Genomic DNA, 22,586 nt, shown 5'->3' on the forward strand with positions numbered 1-22,586 from the left:
ATTTCGCCATAGAGCTGACATAACCCCTGTACCAGTCCCACCACAGTATGTGCCCACTGGACACTGTGCCAGCAGCAGGGCAGTAGCATGGTGAGGTTAGCCAGGTGATGGCCTCGAGAGAGAGAGAGAGAGACAGAGACAGAGACAGAGACAGAGCCAGACAGATGGAGATTGTGTCTTGGGGTGCATGAGTGCTGTTTGAGTGTTTGCCTATGCTCTTAAGTTGCTTTTAGAAGCCAGTGACATTTAGGAGTAAACGCAAACTAACTAGAACCTAACACAGTATACACACCTGCATCGTGTGAATGAAATGCTAGTCTGATTGTACCTGTTCGCGGTCGCGCATGGTTTAAGTGGCTAGGGCAGCATGAGTTAGGGACCGAAGCGGTTAGGAAGGCTCAGCGGGTGTGACAGTGCACACGGTTGTACACGTTCCTTTTCCTTTACCTCAGTTTCCACAGGCTCCCTTGCTCAGCAGTACGCGCACCCCAGCGCCCCTCTGCATCCACATCCGCCGCATCCTCAGCCTTCAGCCACCCCCACAGGACAGCAGCAAAGCCAGCATGGTGGAAGTCACCCGGCACCCAGTCCTGTTCAGGTAAGGAGACTCTGGCTGCACAGAATGGCGTCCTGGTCCTGGTCACACTGCTCGCTCTTAGCGTGATCAGGACCAGCAAGCAGCCCACCACCCGGGCGGGGCTTCAGAGACAGGCTATTAAGGCACATCACGAGACTAACGCCATTGGATAAGCTCTAGAAACTTCCTAAGGTTGAAAATCTGAAGTAAAGTTCACAGTCTCATTCCTGCCGTTCATGTGTGCTGTGCTTGGTTGTCACTGGAGCAGGTGGGGCCTCTGGTGCCGGGCAGTTCCCTGGGGCTGTAGTCTTGCCCGAGCTCTCTTTGGTTGGTACTTGTAACTGCCAGGCTGAGCATCGATTGGCTTCAGCAGCCCTGAAAGGATGCCTCTGGGTAGGAGGCCCTCACCCCTGCTCCTCTCCCCTGGACCTCCTGTGCTTACACATCAGACAGTGAAGACGTTTTTCTCTGTTCTTTCCCATTGCCTCACAGCACCATCAGCACCAGGCCGCTCAGGCTCTCCACCTGGCCAGCCCACAGCAGCAGTCAGCCATTTACCATGCAGGGCTGGCACCAACCCCACCTGCCATGACACCTGCCTCCAATACACAATCGCCACAGAATAGCTTCCCAACAGCACAACAGACTGTCTTCACCATCCACCCCTCTCACGTGCAGCCGGCGTACACCAACCCACCTCACATGGCTCACGTCCCCCAGGTAAGCCGGCGTGAGCCGCCTTGCTGTGCAGGCCCAGTGGGAAGAGCCAGGTGCTGTCCAAGCCAGGGAACCCTGTGTGTGGTGCCATGTGCCTGTCTCCTCCCCCTGCTCGGTACACATCACCTGGCCCTCAAGTCAGTGTTGATGTGGTTTTGTGATGGCGTCAGTGAAGTGGTGACTGGCCAGTCCTTTAACATTTCCCAGCTGAGACCCTCAAGGTATCTTTGACTCTGGAACGCACCCCAACCGTTCTCTCCTTTCTGTGTCTGCTTTGCTATGTCTCAGCTTCAGTACCACGTAGATACTGTGCATATGTGTATACACCCTTCTGCACACACTTGCACACACACGGAAGCCTGGCAGGGATGGTAGGCCTTCACCAGGTCTCAGCTTAAATGTCAGTCCCATGAGTTCAGAGACGTGTGTCCAGTTGTCTTTCCTGGTTGTCCCTCTGTCCTCTTTGCCCTTGTGTTGTACCCTGTGAGGGCTTGGCCTTGGACTTTGGTGCAGTGTAACTGGAAGTTCTCGTGGAGCAGCCCTGGGAGCACTGAGCTCCCGCAGGGTCAGTGTCAGCTCGCAGAGGTTGAGAGGTGCGGTTGCAGGCTGTGTCAGCACTGCCCTGGAGGCCCTCCCTGGGGCTGTTAGAGTGAACTGGCTGCGTCAGATGTCTCTGCTGCTTTTGTAGCAGAGCTGTCCTACCTACCGAATTTTATTTCCTGTCAGGTAGTGTGCCAGGGAGGCTCTGGCAAGGTGTGGGCGAGAGACGCGATGCATTTGGGTTTTCTCAGAAGGCTGCCTTGTCACTAGGCATCCACAGTGCTGGGAAGTGTGGCCATCCTTGCCTGCAGAGCTCAGGTCCCGTAGTGTAGCACTGCAGTGGACTGGCTTCTGAGTGGGGAGGAGAGCCAGTGCAGCCAGTGTGCTTTGTTGGAACAATCTTTGTGACAGTGAGGGGCCTGTAGTTGGTTAGCAGAGGTTGGTGGTTCAGTTAGGTATGTGAACTTACTGTGCGGTGATGGGGATCCCCTTAAAATCTGACTTTTGTGTTTTTGTGCAGAAAGAGCAATACGGTTAATATAGGGAAGCCCAAATTTGCCATGGGTCCATTTGAGTATGTGAGAGTAGATACAAGGTTTACTGTCTAGAACAGTGTGTAGTATGGGAGGCAGGAGATGAGGGCTCTTTCTGGCTCCTCCAACCCCATGCAGAGCTGGGGTCCAGCTCATTGGGCTGACTGAAATCACCTTTCCAATTTAGTATGCTGTGAGTTGGTACAGGGGCACTGGGCCAACCCAGACAACGTCAGATTACCCCTCCCCATCTCACGGGAGCCATTCGCCACAACTTCCTCCTCCTGGTCCATCCTCGTATCTTCCAGAGAGTGAGAAAGCCTGAGGGTTTCTTGTGACTCCTGGTGAACAGGCCACAGTGCGGGAGGGACAACGCATTGGGCAGCTCAGCCTGTGGTAGTCAGCTGCTTTCCTGTCTGAGCGGGTGCTCTCTGGCAGACCACCTGAGGCCCACTTGAAGACTCCATCTGAAGCACTGCTGTACCTTGCGTCATAGCATATAGAGAACAGAACGCTATCACGGATCGGGCCTGCTCTTTCCAAAGAACCTTGTCCCATACGTAGAAGCCAGCCAATAGGACGCCTGTCATTTGTCCAGGCTTACTTGGTGCCTGCCATCTCAGCCCTCAGGATCTGCCAAAAGGTGAATCAGGGAAGTGGCCCCAGAGAGAAACATGGGGCCTGAGGCCTACCCTTGTCCTCTCCTCTCCTAAGAGTGCAGCTCAGTGAAAGGAACACAGATGACATGTTGTGTAAGCTGGAGATGTTGCCTGTATGCGTAAAAGAGCTCTCTGTTTCAGGCTCATGTACAGTCAGGAATGGTTCCTTCTCATCCAACTGCCCATGCGCCAATGATGCTAATGACGACACAGCCACCCGGCGGTCCCCAGGCCGCCCTCGCTCAAAGTGCACTACAGCCCATTCCAGTCTCGACAACAGCGCATTTCCCCTATATGACGCACCCTTCAGGTGAGGCGTGTGTGTGCAGGGGCCGCCGGGGCACCCAAGCATTCTGCTCGCACAGCTTGAATGGCAGGCAGGGCCAGTGCTTCAAGGCCCACACCCAAGAGTAGCAAGGCCCGTCCGAGTGTGCGCAGGAGGGATTGTGATGGTCAGTCAGCGCAGGGAGCCGAGTCTGTGTGTGTTCTGATGGTATACAGGATTTGGCTGGAGAAGCCGCAGCGGATGCAGGCCTAGGACTCAGTTGGCTGTCCTTGTTACGATAGGCTGGACAGGGCAGTGTGTTCCTTCCTGAGTCCTAACAGGCTGACATGTGGGGGGTATGACCATGCCGAGTCTGATGGTAGCTTGGAGAACACTGACGAGCACGTGCCGTGTGTGGACTGGTCTGAGCGTAGTGTCAGCCCCAGCCTGTGCCCTGATGGGGAGGACGCCCGCGATGTCTCTTACTGGATGGCTGCCGTGGCGATACTCAGTCTCACCTGTGTCTCTGAAAGCAGTACTGGTGCTTGGCTAGTATTTGGGGAGGGGGATCTTAAGGCCTCTTCTCCTGCCCCATGAGCGACAAGTCTTCTGGGAGTTTTATCTGAAGTGGTTTTACGTCTGGTTTGTTCCCCCCACCCGAACCCCCCCTACCCCCAACTGAACCCCCCATAGGAGGGGAAGCACACTGAATTTCAGTCTCGTTCAGCTAGCACAAGGGGAGTTCACAGTCGCGTGCTGCAGAGACACTAGGCTAAGGTGCGGTGTTGCCGGCGTTCTGTTTAAATGTCCGCTTCTTTTTCTTACAGTACAAGCCCACCACCAACAGCAGTTGTAAGGCTGCCCTGGAGGAACCGAAAGGCCAAATCCCCTCCTCCCTTCTACTGCTTCTTCCAACTGGAAGCACAGAAAACTAGGATCTCATTTATTTTGTTTTAAAATCTGTGTTGGTCTCTTGTAACATCCAGTAGGAATGCCAGCAGCTCGCGTGCAGTGGAAGGCGTCCGGCCCAAGCCGAGGCTTTTAGGAACTCGTGGGCCCTCCATGACTCCACGCTGTGCTCCCACAAGTCCCCAGCTCTGCTTGCCCAAACTGGAAGTTATTTATTTTTTAATGGCCCTTAAAAGTCATGAACACATCAGCTAGCAAAAGAAGTAACAAGAGTGATTCTTGCTGCTATTACCGCTTTAAAAAAAAAAAAAAAATCAAGACTTGGAACGCCTTTTACTAAACTTGACAGAGGCTCAGTAAATCCTTCCCGATAGGCTATTATTTATAAATCAAGTTTGATGAGGCGATCACTGTCTACAGTGGCTCAACTTTTAAGTTAAGGGAAAAACTTTTACTTTGTAGATAATATAAAATAAAAACTTAAAAAAAATTAAAAAATAAAAAAAGTTTTAAAAACTGATACCCAATTAGTGTGTGTGTGTGTTGGCTCTGCTGCTGCAGGAGACAGCAGCCAGAGCGGACAGGCAGGTGCTTCAGCCTCTCAGAAGGTGGTTGTCAAATGACTTCTCTTCTTCACCTTTAGTTCTGGTTCAAGGTATCTAGAAAAAGACAAGACTGAGCTACTCTCTTTGGTGGATTAGCAGTCGGCTTCAGCGGGAGGAAGGCTGGCCAGAGTTGGGCAGCACTGAAAGTCCACATCCTCAAGTAGGTGCTGGCGCCGTAAGCTTCCTTTTTCAAAATTATCTCCAGAACCAAAACGCAAAGTGGCGTTAGTCTGAAGTTGTCCCAGTCCAGGCATGTCTGTTACCAGTAGGGGGCAGGAAACCCTTTGTACAGATAGGGAGATGTACAAAGCACTTACTAATAAAGATGTTAATACCCCGTTTGTAGGAGGAAGACAAAAGAGAAAAGATTTGAGCAGGACAAGGACTGGTAGAGAACAGTCTTGGTCTTGCAGAGCCCTCAAACAGTGGCAACAAATTCAGATTCTGAAAACCTTTTTTAATACACTTATAGCAATTTGTACATTATAGCAAAATTTGCATTATTCAAGAATAAGTTACTCATACAGTACATAAACAAAATGTAAAAATTTGCCAAACGTTTTCTGTATAATGACACAAGATGAATACACTCTGTGTTATCACACTATGCTGCTTATCCCAGGCAAACACTGGGGAGCACATGTGTCCCTGTTAAGAGAGGGTGGATAAATACTATCGGAATGTTAGCGCTAACAGGACATTTGCAGTAAGAGACTTAGCTTGAAGAAAAAGCATGAAGGAATCTCAGGCAGCCCTCAGAAGAGGTCAAAGGCCTTGATTTAGGTTAAGAAACTGTTATGTAAAAATAGTGTTCTCTGGCCCAAAATTTTAATCTTTGCTATTCCTTTCTCCTACACGGTCCAGAAATGATCAGAGGCAGAAGACTTTTGCCAGATAGAGCCATGTGGACTGCTGGTCTTAAAATGCAAGGAGGTTAGTCGGCTTAATTCTTTGGTGCTGGTGGCATTAGCTTGTAAAAGTCCAGTGGCCAGACAAAAGAAGTGAAGGGGCTGGGAAGTACTCCAGACCTGGGGAAGGTCTGTAAGGAGAGCTAACTGGAGGGTCCTGCACTTACTGCCCAGTTTGACCTCAGCTGCCAATGGTGATCACATCAAGATTGGCAGGAGGGATGTGTGGAATGTGCTGTGCCCGTGGCGGGCTAGCCACAGCCAGCAGGGTGCCTGCCCTACTGCTGCCCATGTCAGTGAGGGCATCTAGCCAGCAGGGCCTGCTCTAGCAAAGAGAAAGCATTGGCTTAGTGTCACTTTGTCCCAGGGCTACCAGGAGGCTTTTCGTCAGAATGTATTTGAGCTGTCCCAATTACTTGGATACCTTTAGAAGGGAAGCTGTTGGTGGGAAGGTGGATTGTGACATCACAAAAAAGCTTAAGTTCACAGCACCTGCCTCGTGACACTGCCTGACAGGCTGTGGAGCTAGAAGATGTTGGAACTTCCGTGGCTCTTGGTTAGGTGGGAGAAAGCCTGGATCTGGGACTCATCTCTCATGAGTGTTCTATTTTGAAAGGGAAATCCAGAATATTGCTTACATCTTTGGTTCACACTTGTTAGCATAGCATTTATTTTGTAGAAAATAAAGGAGAGACGGGTGTCCTTAGAGGTTGACTAAAATCTGGATCAATGCTGGATCTGCCTTATGGTCCATGAAAACAAACACCAGTGGTGCTTTCAGGGTGGTACAGGGTGACTGCTTCCCCAACCTCTTAAAAACTCCAAAAAATTCTAGTAGTGAAAGTTTGACCTTTTGGGAACAGACTAACTAGAGGGAAGAGAGCAAACCCTCTCTTGGGGTAAGGCAGTCAGTGCTGTTGGTTTGAGGCTGGGGTGCTATGTTTGCTTCTGACACTCCTGGAACTGTGACGCTGGACTCCCACTTCCCTAGTAGCTACACGGAGTGGCTCGACTGGCACCTAGGAGCAGCTGACTCCACTTAGCCCCTGCCCTGTGTAAACTGTGTGGCTTGTGAAAGGCAAAGTATAGCAGTTGGCTGCTGGACCTCCCCTGGATGGAGCAACTACGTGCCTGCCTGCCTGCTGGGATGGTACTGACTGGGAGCTGGCAGAGGAGTTGCAGTAGCTATAATTTCGCTCAGAAAGGGGCCAAAAGCCCACTTGCAGGGTAGTTTAGTAGGCCAGGAGACACTTAATGGCCGAGCCAGCCTTTTGGTGAAGGGGGTCCCTAGAAAGGCCCTGGAGCCCTTCCCCCCACTTTGGCTTATTACCTCCCCCAGCTGGCAGAGCTTTCCATAAAGCTGCTGGAGACCAGCATCCAGTTTGTTTTGTTTTATTCATAAGGCACCAGGGTTGATCTGTTCCTTGCCACCCTCCTATTGGAGCAGTTGTCTAGATTTTCCTGAAAGGGTGACACACTTCGCTGCTCTACATCAGGGAGGACAGAGGCGACCCAGCAGCAGGTGACTGTCCTGAGGATGAGCAGAGAAGGATGCCGGCATGCTGGCTCCCATCGGGAGCGAGTCACGCAAGGGGTGCGTGCATAGCTGTCCCTGACTGCAGAATGGCATGGTCCGAGTGGAAACAGTGCAGTGAAGTAAGCTATGGTTTCATTGGGAAACCTGAATCCTTTAAAAAAAAAAAAAATTTAATCTGAGGTAAAATGTTTAAAATCATTTGGCCCTCTGACAGAAGTTTGTCCTAAAGCTGAGAGGAGAAGCAGGGTTAAGAGTGGCCACTCGTGGCATGGCATGTGGACCTGCCACGGAACTGAAGCTACAATGGGGAATCCAGGGCTTGTTAGTGTTCTGGGCTTCCTGATGACCCTCCCCCAGTAGAAAGTCTGTCATCGGTTGTGACAATGTCAGTAAAAAAAAAAAAAAGAGAACGAGTTTCTACAGCCAGCTCTGGCCCTCCTCCCACCCCTCCTGAGGGATGAGGACTAGTCCTAGGGACCCGGGGCAAGAGCTGGCAGCATCTGTGGACAAGAACTACATCTGTAAACAACAAGGAGCAAGCCAGGTGCTGCGTGGAACTTACAAGAGGCCCTTCAACAGGCCTAACAGAAGAAGGGTCACCTCCCAACTGAACAGAGCAGCTGGCAGAGCCCTTCACTCTCTCTGGAAGGAAGGAAAGATGGTTACATTCAAAAAGTTTGTGTCTCTTCTCCGTGTGTGCTCTCGACCACCTGCTAAGGCCTGCATCCCCCGTCACAGAGGTGTGTACTGGTTATCAATGGCCCGCAGGTGGCTCCGGGAGGTGGAGTCCATCTCATAGTCCGAGTCCCGGGTGCGACTCCCAGACTCAAGCTCCAGGGGCCGCAGGCTGTGGGCTAGCTCCTCTGGTGAGGGCACCAAGTGGAAGATCTGCTCCGGGGCTGATGCTTGGCCTGGGAGAGCCTCTGGACCGAGCCCATGGGGACAGCCAGCAGAGCCAAGGTGGGGAAGGCCCAGCTCAGAGTCCCAGTGTGAGAGGGAGAAAGGGAAGAGGACAGTGCTGCAGGAACCTGGGATAAGTGAGCGAGAGAGAGCACCCTGAGTCTTCACGAAGTGCAGACAGAACCACCACGCCTCCCTATAGCTTACTCCACAGCAAGCTTTTACCCTCTGTGCCGTTCCCTGTGCCAGCCCTCCTTTAAGCAAAGGGGGTTGGGGTCACACCTGGGGCCTGGGAGACGACTACCACATAGCTGGAGAGCCGGACATCGCAGGTGGCACCGCACTCGAGTGGGATGGGCGAACGCTGGAAGTGACGCAACATGTCCACGACTGAGGGGAAGTGCAGGTGCTGCACGCGGCACTGGCCCCGCTCCGTCAGGGAAAGGCGCAGGTGCTGCGGGGAAGGAGGGGGAGGTTGGCCACAGCCCGGCTCTGCCCTCCAGGGAGGGAGACAGCTCTGCCCGCCCGTACCTTGGCTCTGCCCTGGAAGTTGAAGGTGAGCACGTACTCCCCACGCCGGGACTCGCTTTGGCGCACCAGGAACACACCATGGGCATCAGGGCCCTGCAGCTGAACCAGCTGTGCAGCCTTCACCCTGGAGATGGGGCCATGGAACCAGGGGTAGCAGGACAGGAAATGGTCCGTTTTCTGGCAGGCTGGGTCCAGCAGCGTCCCAGGAGAAGAACCTGGCAGAGAAGATGGGTGATGTTGACTGTGGGGCCGTGTGTCCAGCACAGGCAGAGGACAAGGGCACTCACACACCTTGGTTCAGGGAGTCTGTGCTTCCCCTCAGGGAGCTGGCCAGACCAGGCTCAGGTGTGGAGGGAAAGGGCACCTCTGCGTCTGTGCTCTCCAGGCTGTGGAGGAGAGGCTGGGTGTGAGGAGCAGAGCAGGTGGGTCAGGGTCAGAGCCAAGGCAGGGGTGGGCCTCACCCTCGGCACTGCTGGAGCTCAGCCGTCCACGAGCTCAGCTGCTGCTCATCTGCCACTTCAAAGATGATGTCTGTGCGGTCCTTCACCTGGTAGAGAGAAAGAGGGTGCTGTGTGGATCTCAGGAGTACGAGGATCACCCGGTGTGGCGGTCGCATTGCTCACCTTCAGCACGAAGGTGTGGAGGTTGTCAGGCATCTCCAGGCGTGTGCATCGCCGGACCTCCCGGATGCTGGAGCAGGCTGCTTGGAGCTTGGGCTTGGAGCTCTAGAAGACCAAGATGACCACTTGGAGACTGTCGTGGATGGTGTGCCAGCCTGCAGTCTCCCAGGTGCAGCCCGCACCAAGGCCCAACATGCCCTGCCACCTGTGGGGTAACGCCTAGCCTCTAGGCCCTGATGCTGTTGGTCATAGAACGGACGTCTGACATGGGACTTGCAGCACCATGCAAGCCAGATGCTGGCTTATCCTAGATGGTGCAGTGTCCCAGAGGTCAGCTGCCTTTAGGTGAGGGTTCTCTCAGAAGGGAGCTCATCCTCCCCCACCCGCCTGTCCCCTGCTTCCTCTTGTGATAAGATTGTTTCGCTAGGGGCAAGTGACTGAGGACTTTTCCTCTCTCACGCGGGAGCAGAGGCCAACCAGGTGTTCCTAAAGTACCGTAGCCCTTCCCAAGCCAGCAAGGGCACATGTGCCGCTGCTGGAAGGGGCCTAGGCAGTGACATAAATGGAGGAGCAGTCTTGGGGCTTTGTTGTCCTGCTCTGGGAGAGGAAGGAACACGTTTCCTGTGACATCCCAGTCATGTCAGGAGGGAAGAAGGCAATCCCAGCCCTGAGTGACCCTTGGCAGTGAGGCCTCCCAGGCTGTGGCCGTTCAGACACAGGGGCTCCCCGGCCCTCAGAGCCTCAGTGAACGATTTTCTAAGAGGCCATGCCAGCTCCCTGTCTGCAGGGCCAGTGGAGGAAGTAGGCCAGACCTGGCCTCCCTTTCAGTTCCGCCCACGGCCCAATCTCCAGTATGTGCGCAGAGATTAAACCAGCAAAGCCACGGGTTTCACTCTTACTGAGGCCTCCAGGCCCAGCTCCGCCCCACTGTGGAGAAAGTGCTGAGCAGAGTCCAGGTTCCTACAGCCCTGCGTGTGTACAGAGCCCATACCAGGCTGTGGGCAGGTGAAGGACCCCTCCCTCCCCACTCCCCCAGAGGGACTGTCAAGAGTCCAAGTGCTGGGGCTGTATTAGCACAGGTCAGATTTAGTCAGCAAGCAGCTGTTCCCTAGGCTTAATCTGAGTCACCCTGGGGCTGCTGACCAGAGTGACTAGAACGTCACCACTCTGTCCTGCAGCAGATGGGTGCTTTGGTCCCGATGGAAATCACCCCACCCGTCTTTTCTGTGGCTGCTAGAAAGCTCGCAGGCAAAGATGCAGGCCAGCACCAGTGGCTGGCCCCAGCAGTGCCAACATCGTTGCAGCTTTCTCTCCTGGACCAAGGGCTCCACCCCTACAGGTGTTCGGCACAGCTGTGCAGAGTGTGCTCTGTGGAGACATTTGAGAGAAGGGTGGCGTGCACAGTTGTGTCCTAACTCCAGCTGACACGAGGACCCCCTTCTTCCCACTGTGGCATGAGTCTCGAGCCTGCATGAAGAACGGAGGGCGACAAGCCAGAGTCAGTGAGTGTCCAGGCCTCATGGTTCTGTCCTGGTTCCTGGAAACTGTTTTCTGACTTGTGAACCTGTGCTGCTTTGGGTGGTGTCAAGGGTGGCCCTGCTTCAAGGTACTGGCTGCAGCCTACTCTACTGTGTCCTTACACAGCCCTGAGTAGTCCTGCTGGGCACCTGGCCCTCCCTGGTCCCCCAGGAAGCTCCAGAAGGCAACATGGGGCCACAGGAGTCAGCTGGACCTCATAATGCTGAGCAGAGGTAGTCCGCTAGGTGTCCCCACAGCACCACACAAAGCTGGGGGGACAGCATTGAATCCCTGGGGCCCTACTGATCTAAAAGTGGAGCGAGGTCTTGGATGAGGGCCTAAAAAGACTCAGACACGACTCAAATCCCCCACCATCACACACATGATGAATGACTTGATGGGGACAGTGTCAAGAAGCCAACCTCAAAACAAAATGACCTGTTTTGTTCCAAAACAGACAACCAGAGAGAGCTAGGAGGAAAAATCACAACCATAAATCTGAGATTCCTGACTCCGAGATGTTAGTCATGTGTGCACTGTGGTCTGCTGAGAAGTCCTACAGCAGAGACCACTGTTGGACCCACGCGTCCTCCGTCATAGGTCTTTTCATCCCTAGGTACAAAGGAGGGTTTCAGCTTGCAAACTCCCCAGGAAGGGCAAGCCACCCAATGTAGATGCCTGGAGCCAAAGGATGCTCAGAGGAACCCCTTGTTGGAGTTAGGAGGAAGCATTGACGCCAGCCATTGGCCCTGTTGGACCCAAGCGCACTGGTCCCTTCCTGTACATTCCTGTGCCCCTGGTGCCCTCGGGCTGCAAGTCCTTCTGCAGGGGGCTCCACACCCACCACCTGCCCTGCTTAGTGGTGCCAAGGGCCCTGGTCCTCAGTCCTCTTGGTCCCTGACCCCTTCGTAGACCACTGGAAGGCAGTAAGCAATCCCAGAACAAACCAGAAAGGGTGACTATGGGCCACTGGTCACTCCAGCATGATCCCCAAGCTCATTGTCATTAGCACTTCGGGTGCCTGGTTCAGCTATCTTTGCCTCTGTGTGACACTGAGCAAGTCCCCTGGCTCCTGTCTGGGGCCTGCATCCCCCGCCCTATGGCCCTGTCCCTCTCCCAGGAAAACCATCAGCCAGTTACCTTACCCCTCAAGCAGGCAGCAGTGACCATGTGGGGGTGGACAACAGGTGCACACTAGCCTTTCCACGCTCTCCCCTAGAGGAGACCAAGGGTCATGGGGGAGGGGAGCACCCAGCAAGTGCCTGCAATCCCACAAGGGTTCCTCCATCTGAACAATGATGGTAACAGACACAAAAGCTCCTCTCAGAGTCTGACCATCCCACACAGAACTGCAGTGACAGGGACACAAAGCCCCTCTCAGATGCTGGAGCTGCCTCCCCAGGGACAGAGCCAGTCTGGTCTCCTCCTGAGAGACAGTCCTGGCTCCTGAGAGTGTGTCAACCACAGCAGCTGGGTGATGGACTCCCTCTCATGCCAGCAGAGGAGCCTGTTGGAGGGGCCAGCCTGGAACCAGCACCCCCCATCATTTCCTGGGCAGAAGCTTGGGTAGGGAGCAACTGGGGCACCATGTGAAGAAAGCCACTGTGGGTGCCTGGAGCAGAGTGCACAGGGCAGAGAGCCAGCCATGACCCGCTTCAGTCTGCCCGTGCCATCAGCCCCACCCTGGGCCACATCCGGCTCCTGGCAGCCCTGCAGGAACCCTGCCTCTGCGCACACATACGCCTGGCTAGCCCGTCTCCACTCCATGCAGCCTCAGTGGGGAAGACCTATGGCACTCACTGTGCCCACCCCATGGAGCAGGACCAGCTCGGGAAGCAGTGGCCCCAGGTATGCCAGTGCCAGGCAGGGCGGAAAAAGCTACAGCTGGCACACCCTGCACTCGAGGCTGGTGACAGAGGCCAAAGGAGGGGGCTCACCAGCGGCATCCTCAACAGCCCTGATGGTGGCCACTGCTGCCTTCGAAGAACGATGACTCAGAAGAAGAAGCTTTAGCATGAGTCCGTGCAGCTGCAGCGCCGCGGCATGGGCGGAAGGAGGGGCCTGGCCTCCTAGTTGTAGCTCGTTTCCTGAGCACTTACTACATATGTGCTGGGCTTCATCACGAAACAACCAGCCACAAAGAATGAAATCATTTAAAAGAAACCCCGACAGACCAAGCACCAGTGGCTCATGTCTGTAATCCTAGCCATTCAGGAGGCAGAGATCAGGAGAATCAAAGCTCAAAGCCAGCCCAGGCAAACAGTTTGTGAGACACAAAGGGCTGGTGGGGTGGCTCAAGGTGTAGGCCCTGAGTTCAAGTCCCAGTACCACCCAAAAAAAAAAAAAACAAGATGGAACTGGAATAAAACCATGTATTTCTCTGAGCCCAGTGTACAGAAGGCCTTTCTAAGCAAAAAAGGGAAAAAATGAAAACAAAAAGAAAACCACTGCCTGGATTCAACAGGCCAAGGGGCTTAGGAACAAGACTGAAAAGTGAGACAGAACTAGGTGATGTGGTAACCTGTGACGGAGCTGATATCTCTGACATGTAAAGAGCACTCACAAATCAACAAGCACAGCAAGTGCCCTGATGAGTCAAAATGTGATCATGAGAGAGGAGAGAGACGGGACCGTGGCTGCTGGGCATGGAGTCTTTCTAAGGTGACAGAAATGTTCTTCAGTCCTACAGGGGCGAATTTCAGAATAGGTGGACAGTTTTAAAAATACACTAAAACTAACGAGTTACATACTTCTATGTCTTTTTTTTTTTTTTGTCATACTGGGAGTTTGATTTCGGGGCCTCCACCTTGAACCACTCCACCAGCCCTCCCCCCCCCCCCACTTTTTGTGAAGGGTTTTTTCGAGATAGGGTTTTGTGAACTATTTGCCTGGACTGGCTTCCATCCCCCTGCTCAGCTAGGATTATAGGCGTAAGCTGGGATGAAGGGTGAGGCTACTCTGGAAGCTTCTTGGAAATGACCGTCAGAGTGGCCCCTGGGTTGTGGATAGATGCTCAACAGCCTGCCACCAGGGAGAGGCAAGTCAGACCCGGAGCGCTTCACACCCTGGATGGGGCGACAGGACCCTCAGTATTGCTTATGGGGATGGAACATTGTTTTTGCTGAGGTTTTGAAAAAGCACTTGGTAGCTCCTCAAAATGCTAAGTGCATACTTAGCATGTGACCCACGTCTGTCTACTACTCAAATTTAAACAGCCACACAAAACTCGTTCAGGCCAGCATTACGCAGGATAGCCCCCACGTGGGAGCACTATCAACTGATGAATAAACAACACCACAGAACACTACTTGACGTAAAAAGGATCGAAATACTGATACACAACAATAGTGCGCATGCTGCAGGAGCCCCGCTTACAGGAAATGTTGCAAGGGGCAAGTCCTGACAGCCAGCAGGTAGGACGCCAGGAGTGGGCCAGGGAGGAACGTGGGGTGGAGGGAAGGGCAGCTCTGTGTACAAGTTTTCCTTGTGAGATGGGGAATATGGTGATGGCTGTGCCACTCCAAACCAGCAAGTTTCTGGCATGTAAATTATCTTCCAATAAAGCAGAGAGGGAACAGGAGCTCCTGCTTCTAGGATGGCCTGAGGACCTACTCGGATATGGCAAGATTCGTGCGGCATGGGGCTATTGATACCACAAAACGTCAGATGTGTCTTGACCGTGTCCAGATAACGAAGGGGAAGAGATAGGCCTATCGTGGCCCATCCAGGTCAGTGGATAACTGCACCAGTATTTAAAAAGACGCTCTTGAAAAATACCTCAGCACGCAGAAAAAGGCTCAAGACCCACGACTGGAAGGTCAGGCGTCTCCAGCATGGTGGATACTGGGTCCATGCGGCTTTGTTCCGACCCCGCACCCTGCACTCCAGCGCCAAGTGTTGCGTGCACCTGGAGGAGGCGCAGTTCGGCGGGCAGTTAAGGGCAGACGAAGGTGATTACAGAGAAGTCTACCCAGGTGCCATTGTGGAGGTGGCACAGGTACTGCTTGGTCACTTCTGCTGTGAGCTTTACGAACTGAAAAGGCACAGCAGGCCTCAGCCACAGAGGCTGCCGCCAGCTTCCTGATCACAGCTGCACAGGCCCAGGCTGTGCCTGTAGATGCAGCTGGACGAAGGGCCACGTGATGGGGTCCCAGGCAGCAGCCAGAGTGGCAGGGACAGGGTGCCACCCACTGCTCCCCTGGCCGTGCAGTCAGCAGGGGTCAGGGGAGATAGGAAAGTGGGGGATGGGGCCCCAGAAAGGAAGCCCATCCCCCCACCCAGCGCTGTTTGCTGCTCTGAGGAGACTGAGCCCAGTCTCTTGGTTTCCTTTCATTCAGAAAGTGGGCGGGGGATTTCCACAGCCTGCTGGCCTGGGGGTGGGGGGTGTTATCTGGGCACCCAACTCTGGATGTAGGGGCTCCCTCAGACTGCAAGGTTCCAAACCCAGCCTATTTTGGCACACAACGACCCAGCAGGCAAGCACTGGCATTCCGTTTTCCCTAACGAGAAATCCAGGCTCAGAGAAGTCAAGGTCTCAACCCAGAACCACACAGCAAGACACGAGCCAAGATCTGAAATCAAACCTGGCCAACCTCTTGCAGTACCCTGACCCAGCCACCACATCCCCATCCAGGTGCTGCCCTCAAACAAAAGCACAGGACCTCACTGCAGGAAGTGTCACAGCAGGCTGAGGAGCAGGAGGACAGAGGGACCTTCTGGGGGTTCTGGGGTGGGTGATAACAACTTGGTCTCGACATCCCCCCTGGACTTGGGCATTTTCTAGTCTGGATTCATAGAACTGGAGCCGAAAGGAAGCCTGAAACCATCGCCTGCGGCTTTAAGTGGTCTGGGGTTTCTTGTAAGCAAAGGATTTTATCAAAGACAATTTTATACCAATGTGGGGGCCAGTGGGGGCACTGTGGGAGCCCCGCTCACATCATCTGTCCTTTTTCCCCGTTTTCCTTCCTGGAAGGCCCAGATCAAGCCCCAGGTTGCCCACTTGGAAGCTCAGAGAGGGACAGGCACGTGCTGGGGTTACACAGCCCTGGCAGAGGGAGATGGGCTGAAGTCACTGGCCTCTATGCCCAGCAGCCTACTAGGACATCTGGGAACCATGTGGGCCACAGACACCAACTGGGTTGGGGGCTCTTTACCTGTCTGGGGTCCAAAGGCAAACCTAACCCTGATGTCCCCGGCTTGTGCCCACAAGGCCATTCCCGGCTCATCTGCCTCCCAGGTGTGGCCTGTGGCATCTGTGAGGTAGCATCACTATTGTCCCTTTCCAGGGACTATGGGGAGGGGCCCACAAGGGGAAAACGAAAAACGAGGACGACCACAGCAGCCGCCGCGAGGCACCAGGCAGCTGAGCCCGAGGGAGGCGGAGGGCCCAGGCCGCGCACAGCAGCCACTGTTTCCTGCTGCTCTGGAGGAAGTGCCGTCCTTTCTTCCTGCTTCCTCTTTCCCACAGTGAGGGGAGGTGGAGCCCGGGGGGCAGTGGCATCAAGCTGCCTTGCCCATGTTCCTTTGGCAGGGCCCTGTCTTGGCCTCAGTTTCCTCAGCTGCACCGCAGGGTGCCCTTCCTGCAGTTCCACCTGCTCTTGGCCAGACTCAGCACAAGGGCGTCCAGGGGCCGTAGCCTGTGTGCAGAGCCCTGGCCACTGTCCTCACGCGGCCGTGCTGTCTGGAGCCAGGATGGAGGGCCAAGGCTGTGCCCACAGGCCATGGCCTCCTCCCACAGGAGCGCAGGCCTGGGGCCTGACCTGGCCACAGGACTGGGCTGTACCTCCCTTCACCACCTTGCTGAAGGCCACCAAATACTCCATGCCAGGTGAGGGGCCTTGGGCCAAACTCTGGAGCTGCAGTGTCCCCATCTATACAGTGGTGGCCCTGGACAGTAGCCACAGGAAACTTTCCTGATCTGAGAGGGACCTTGGGAGGAAGGGTCTCTGTGGGAGGGAGGGACCGTGGTCATACCATGCCAGTGCTGGCAACGACAACTCCTTCCAAGGGCTCAGAGGCAACTGATTAAGCCCAACTGCTGGTTCCAATCCCCTCTTGGCCACTCCCAACCCTGGCACACTGCCCAGCCTGGGGAATGGGCTGTGGGAAGTTGAAGGAAGCCTGGTCAGCACAAAGCCTGCTGCAGAAGGGGTGCCCACTGCATACTGGCTGGAAGGCATCTCTAGGTCTGAGGCCCAGGTGTTTTCTGCTCTGGGCTGCAGAGGCCTCCTCCAGGCTGCTGCTGGGATGACACTCGCCTTCCTGCACAGGACAGCAGTGAGGAACAGAGCCTATGAGCAAATCAGAGCTGGAGCCCCTACCCCCACTGGCTGTCAGACCCTGCTCCTCTCCCCTCTCACAGCCATGCTTTCAGCAGAGGTCAGGGCTACTCTGCCCTGGAGACCAGAGGCTGGGAACCACCAAAGGGGACCATTAGGAGCAGTGAGGCTGCCCTGCACTTGCTGCTCTGAGGGGCTGGGAGAGTCCACCAGGCTGCTGGCTTTGCAAGTAACACCCCACACTTCCTGGCAGCCACCCAGTCTGGGACAGAGCCAGAGGGATCTGACTGGACCACCAGCTGGGACTGGGGGCCTAACATAGTACAGGAAATAAGACTGTGTTCTCAGCCCAGGCAGACCCCAACCATAGCCCCTCAATGTGTTCATTTTCATCCAGCCAACACCACAGGCCCAAGAAGTGGGCACTGCACAGGGGGAAACTGAGGCTTAAAGATTTGCCCCCATTGCCAGAGGCCCAGAGCTGGGAAGGAACATAAGTCCACCCTCCAAAGCCAGATGCATCTGCCTCCTGATCCCTGGTTTCCCCAGGTGCCTTTGAAGTCGTTTTTTCAAAGGGAGGTCTCATAGGGAACAGAGCCCTGAGGCCATACAAGTAAGACAGACTGCATACTGGGCCCACGTTGCCTCTGTCTGTCGTGGTCTTGGATGTTTTCTGGATGAGCAGACAGCTTTCTCTGCACTGGAGTTTTTCCCAGTGTTCCATCCTGGGGTATCCTCGCCCCACTCCCACCCCACCCTGGCCTCTCCTTCCTCATCTTCGGGGCACGCCAAGCAATGCCACCTCCACCCCTGCCTGAACTTCAGCTTGAAGCCCACAGTCTCCTCCAGACCCTGAGTAAACTGGCAGTGACGACGGTGTGATGCTAGCATAAGGACATACACAGGCCAAAAGGGCAGAAGGAGAGTCCAGATAGCTCATGGTCCCAACCATGTAGGCCCCGACAACAAAGCTTCCCAAGGAAAGACAGGGCGTCTTCACAACACTGGCTAGGCCAAATTTTCCTAGACAGGACTCCACAGGAACTGACCACACCAGAAAGCAGCTGACCACTTTGCTAAGCTGGAGAAGGTGGAGCTGGCCATGGCCACCTGTGACCCAGCCCTCCGAAAGTGGAGGCCAGAGGCCAGTAACAGGCAGCTAAGAGGCGAGCAGCCACTTCCTGTGCAAGGGAAGCATCGGTATGTCAACCCTGTACGTCTGTAGGAAAGTGAGGACAGAGCAGGGACAGTTCTCAGGGAAGGCAAACTCAAGCCATCTGAGACGGCACGGCACACCATGGACTGCTGAACCAGGTGCATAGGATGGGGAGCCAGGGTCTCGCAGTCACTGCTGCTGAGGACACGGACTAGTGCAGCCCCTTTGGCGCCGTCTTCCAGGGTGAAAGTTGTACTGCCAGGTTGTTGAGCAACCTGACGCCCAGCGTCTGCCCCAAAGGCCTCTGGGCGCACTTTATCTTTTTTTGTGTGTGTGTGGGAGGTTGTCATGTCAGAGTTTGAACTCAGGGCCTCACGCTTGCTCGGCTGATGCTCTACCACTTGAGCCATGCCCCTAGCCCTTTCTTGTGTTGGGTATTTTCCAGATAGAGTCTAGAAAACTATCTAGGCTGGCCTCAAACTACAATCCTCCTGATCTCTGCCTCCTGAATACCTAGATTACATGCGTAAGCCATCAGCACCCAGCTGCCTCATCCAAAATTCCAGCCCAGCATTGTTCACAGAAGCTCCAAAGCAGAGCAGGCCCTGCCTGTGATCCTGGCCACTGGGAGGCTGAGACAGGAGGACCTCCAGTTCCAGGACAGCCTGGGCTACGGAGTGAGACCCTGTGTCAAAAAGTCACAAGGTAGAAACAACTCGGATATTCCACAGATGCCAGGATTCACCAAGTATATACAATGGAACGGCCCTCAGTGATCAGAAGGGACACAGCAGTGGGGCACACACCACACGATGAACCAGAACCGTCATACTGGGCACAGGAGCCGGACAGAGGAGTGCTGTGTGCATGTCAGGAAGACAGACACACCGGAGGAGACTGCAGTCCGTGGTGGGATTCAGCATGCTGGTAAGGGGGGCTAGGGAGCCCCAGTGCTGGGTCACTTGGAGGCTTACACGGAACCGTGCCTGAGTAAGGAGCTAAATCTCCTTGCTTTGCAACTCCTGTTAATCCAGGACGGCCCCAGCATGGAAGGCTCGGAGCTGAAAGGGCACCCGCCCCTCCCCTGGCCCGCGGGCACCCTCCTGCAGGTGTCCGGGGCGCAGTGCAGTGGCATCGCGGCTTACCTTGGGCGGGTCGAAGAGCTCCAGCAGGCGGTCGGGACAGCCGGGGCCGTCGCGGCGCAGTGCCAGCCTCCCGCGCTGCCAGCGCACGCCGCTGTCCATGGACGCCTCGTCGGCCAGGCTGTAGCGCAGCACGGCCTCCTTGAGCGCCTCGGGTGGTGGCTCCCGGGCCAGGCTCCAGGGCAGCAGCTTCCTGGCCAGGCCGGGCCTGGCGGGGGCCTCGGCGGCCTCCCCGGCGGTGGCGGTGGCGGGCAGCTCCCCGGCCGAGCGGCGGCGGAAGATGTGGCGCAGGCTGCGGCGCAGGTGCTGCAGGGAGCAGGCGCCCGGCGTGCGCGGCGCGGCCAGCTCCTCGGAGCTGCGGGCCTTGGGCAGCCCGGCGGGCGCGGGCAGGGTCGCGGCCTTGGCGGGGGCCCCGCGGCCCGTGTCGCGGTAGTCGCGGCCCGGGGGCGCGGCGCGGGCCTCGCGCACCTCGCGGCAGAAGTAGCGCTGGAAGAGGTCGGCGAACTGCAGCGACACGAGCTCGGCGCGCAGCGGCACCTGCTGCGGGTGCTGGCGCGCGAACAGCCAGTACTGGCGGGCCAGCTCGCGGGCCGCGGCTGCCGCGTGCAGCTCGCAGAACTCGCTCCAGCCCCGCGGGGCCGACGGCTGCAGGGCGGGCCCGCTCATGGCGGGGGGCGGCGGGCACGGGCGGCCAGGCTGAAAGACAGGGAGGGCGACAGGCGTGAGTGAGCGGGCGGCCGAGACCCCCCGTGGGCCCCCGTCCCGCCCCAGGGCCTGTCCCCAAGCCCTAGCGCGGATGCGGAAACCAGAGAGCTGGCGGGCGGGCGGTATATACTGCATGGATTCAGGGAGAAGGGAGGCCAGTTGTGTCCAGCCCAGGGCAGGTTTCATCACACTGCTCAGAGCCGCGCACGGTGGCTTACAGCTGCAATCCCAGCTCCTTAGGAGGCGCACGTCGGAAGGGTTATGGTTGGCGGGGAGGAGTGGTAACACCGCGTCAGTTACGGGCAGGCGAGGTGCGCGCCTGTGGTCTTCGCTTGGGGAAGGAACACCTCCATCCAGAACGGCCCACGCAAAAACGGGAGACCCTATCTTAAAAGTAACTGAAAATATAATGGGCTGGAGACGTGACCCAAGTGGCAGAGGACAAGTACAAGGCCCTGTGTTCAAACCCAGTACCACCAAATAATAATAATAACGTAAGTAAATAAACACTCCTTTCGGAATTTTCCATTTAATATTTTTAGACCCTTTTGACCACAGGTAACAAACACGGGCAGTAAAATCTTGGCTAAAAAAGAATGTTGTACTTCAAACACACACCAGGACACAGCCCCGGTGTGGATGGTCTGTCAAGTTGGATAATCTTTCTGGAGGACAATTTGGCAAGACTGATAAGACCCATATTCCACTTCCAAAAGCAATGTTTGCTTCTAAGTACGACACAACTCCTTGCTACACATTTCCTGCCACAGGAAAAAATGAGACACAATCCAATGCCCACTGGGCACAAGCTAGTGAAATAAAGGACCGTCTGTCTACAGGCTGGACTCCCGGATGAGAAAGAGCTCTAAGGGACCAGTATACGCAAAAGCGTGAACCACAGAGCCACACAAACAGTAGACCAGTCTTTACATGTACATTGACCCAATTCACGGTGGGCAGGAAAGACCTGGCAAAGGCAACCCCATCCTGAAGGGGTGGAGATGAGGCGCCACCTTGGGCTGCAGGGGGTAAGAAACCAAGGAGACTGGCTACTCATCTCTGGAAAATACGGTTAAGAATACAAGCCTGGCTTTAAATTCCAGGGCCACCTCTTACTAGTTATGTGACCCCAAGTGACTTCTTACTTCATTGCTCTCTGCCTCAGTCTCCCATCTGTGAAATAACCCCCCCATCTTCCCACCTCACAGGACTGTTACAAAGATTGAGTTAATAAAAATTAAGGCCTGAGCTGGTAGAGTGGCTCAAGTGGTAGAGAGCGCCTGCCTAGCAAGCATGAGGCCCCGAGTTCAAACCCCAGTGCCGCAAAAAAAAAAAAAAAAAAAAAAGCCTTAGAACCTAAGAAAAGTTTAGCGAGGGGTGCCTGCTGTCACCCTTACTCAAAAGTTACAGTGAAGAGTATTGATGTCTATACAGTAAATATAAACCAATAAATAAAAGGAAATAAATTAACAAGACTCACAGGGTGTACAGCAGTGTCTATTACTCTAAGGGGAGCTCTCAGGACAGGCAGACACCTGCCCATTCCAACTGGGGACCCCTTCAGCCCTACTGGAGGGACCTTCCTTAGGCAGTAAGCCCACCCCTCCCTGTGCTGTCCTTGGTGCTGAGCAGCTTAACCCTCTGAGTTGATCCGTTCCCCTCCACCCCCAACCCAGTATATTACACGCTCCTTCCTCCTGAGCCTGGCTGGGCTAGAGACTGGGGACCCCATGCTGCTCCTTATGACGGAGAGTGAGAAACAGACACACAGAGATCCCTGATAAGCGTACCCTGCGTGAGTAAGGCCACACAATACCTGTCCCTCATTGGACAGGGCAGGTTGCCAAGCCACAACGGTCCAGTACAAGTGGCACCTCTATCCATAACCTCATTTGCTCCTACCACTGTCACTGAGGGCCTACTGTGTGCCCTGGGGACACAACAGTAAGACAGAAGAACTCTTTGTCCTCCTGGGCTTACATCACAGAGGAGCCATGCATCGCCTATGCGGTCACTAACTGCTTCCCCACCTGCCCAGCAAACCTCAGGCGTTGTTTATGAGGACATTTGCGAGGGGCTGGAGGCGGACAGCTGACTCTGGAAGTGGGGCTCTCCCACAAACCTTCCCCAGGTGCCTTCTCCTCTGTGACCCCATGGTGCTGGGCCCCCAGCAGGGCAGGGCAGGGCAGGGCATCACTAGCAACTCATCGCCCAGGACACCCCAGGGTGCTCTGCACTCACTGGAGGGTGCTCTGCAGTTAGCCCTTGGCACAGCACAGGAACCTCGGCCACTGCACACTACCTCCAAAGCCTTAGGAGAAAGGAGCAGGGCCACATCTGCTGGTGTCCAACACGTTCTGAAGCGCAGACCCATTCCCACGAGTAGGCACCCGTCCTCAGTCAGCCTCACGGTCCCCTATGTCTAGGCCTTGACATAGGCAAGGCCAGCACGGGGCCCTCACGGCCTAGGGTGGGAGCCCCATGTG

At 55.3% G+C, this 22,586-nt stretch overlaps 2 protein-coding genes across 12 annotated transcripts in view; one reads left to right on the forward strand and one right to left on the reverse strand.

Moving 5' to 3' along the window:
- Atxn2 (ataxin 2) overlaps positions 1-4,567 on the forward strand; it is a 94,397-nt gene extending 89,830 nt beyond the window's left edge. For 5 of the 10 annotated variants that reach the window (XM_020177931.2, XM_020177932.2, XM_020177933.2 and 2 more), the window contains 4 exons: positions 453-598; positions 1,070-1,297; positions 3,168-3,336; positions 4,119-4,567. In XM_020177931.2, coding sequence (XP_020033520.2) covers positions 453-598; positions 1,070-1,297; positions 3,168-3,336; positions 4,119-4,147 — 572 coding nt within the window. In that variant the 3' untranslated portion in view covers positions 4,148-4,567. Of the gene's footprint in view, positions 1-452; positions 599-1,069; positions 1,298-3,167; positions 4,094-4,118 lie in introns of those variants that run through there. The other 5 variants (XM_020177935.2, XM_074061180.1, XM_020177937.2 and 2 more) reach the window with 3 other exon arrangements.
- Positions 1-20,069, reverse strand: part of Sh2b3 (SH2B adaptor protein 3) — a 28,851-nt gene extending 8,782 nt beyond the window's left edge. The window contains exons 1-7 of one of the 2 annotated variants that reach the window (XM_074061188.1): positions 19,399-20,069; positions 9,305-9,406; positions 9,143-9,228; positions 8,973-9,067; positions 8,682-8,896; positions 8,433-8,604; positions 5,248-8,278 (exon numbers count right to left, since the gene is read on the reverse strand). In XM_074061188.1, coding sequence (XP_073917289.1) covers positions 7,983-8,278; positions 8,433-8,604; positions 8,682-8,896; positions 8,973-9,067; positions 9,143-9,228; positions 9,305-9,406; positions 19,399-20,061 — 1,629 coding nt within the window. In that variant the 5' untranslated portion in view covers positions 20,062-20,069 and the 3' untranslated portion in view covers positions 5,248-7,982. Of the gene's footprint in view, positions 1-5,247; positions 8,279-8,432; positions 8,605-8,681; positions 8,897-8,972; positions 9,068-9,142; positions 9,229-9,304; positions 9,407-19,398 lie in introns of those variants that run through there. The other variant, XM_020177938.2, reaches the window with a different exon arrangement.
- Positions 20,070-22,586: the final 2,517 nt, after the last annotated feature.

This window comes from Castor canadensis, chromosome 18 (genome assembly GCF_047511655.1).
Source record: "Castor canadensis chromosome 18, mCasCan1.hap1v2, whole genome shotgun sequence".
Lineage (NCBI taxonomy): Eukaryota > Metazoa > Chordata > Mammalia > Rodentia > Castoridae > Castor > Castor canadensis.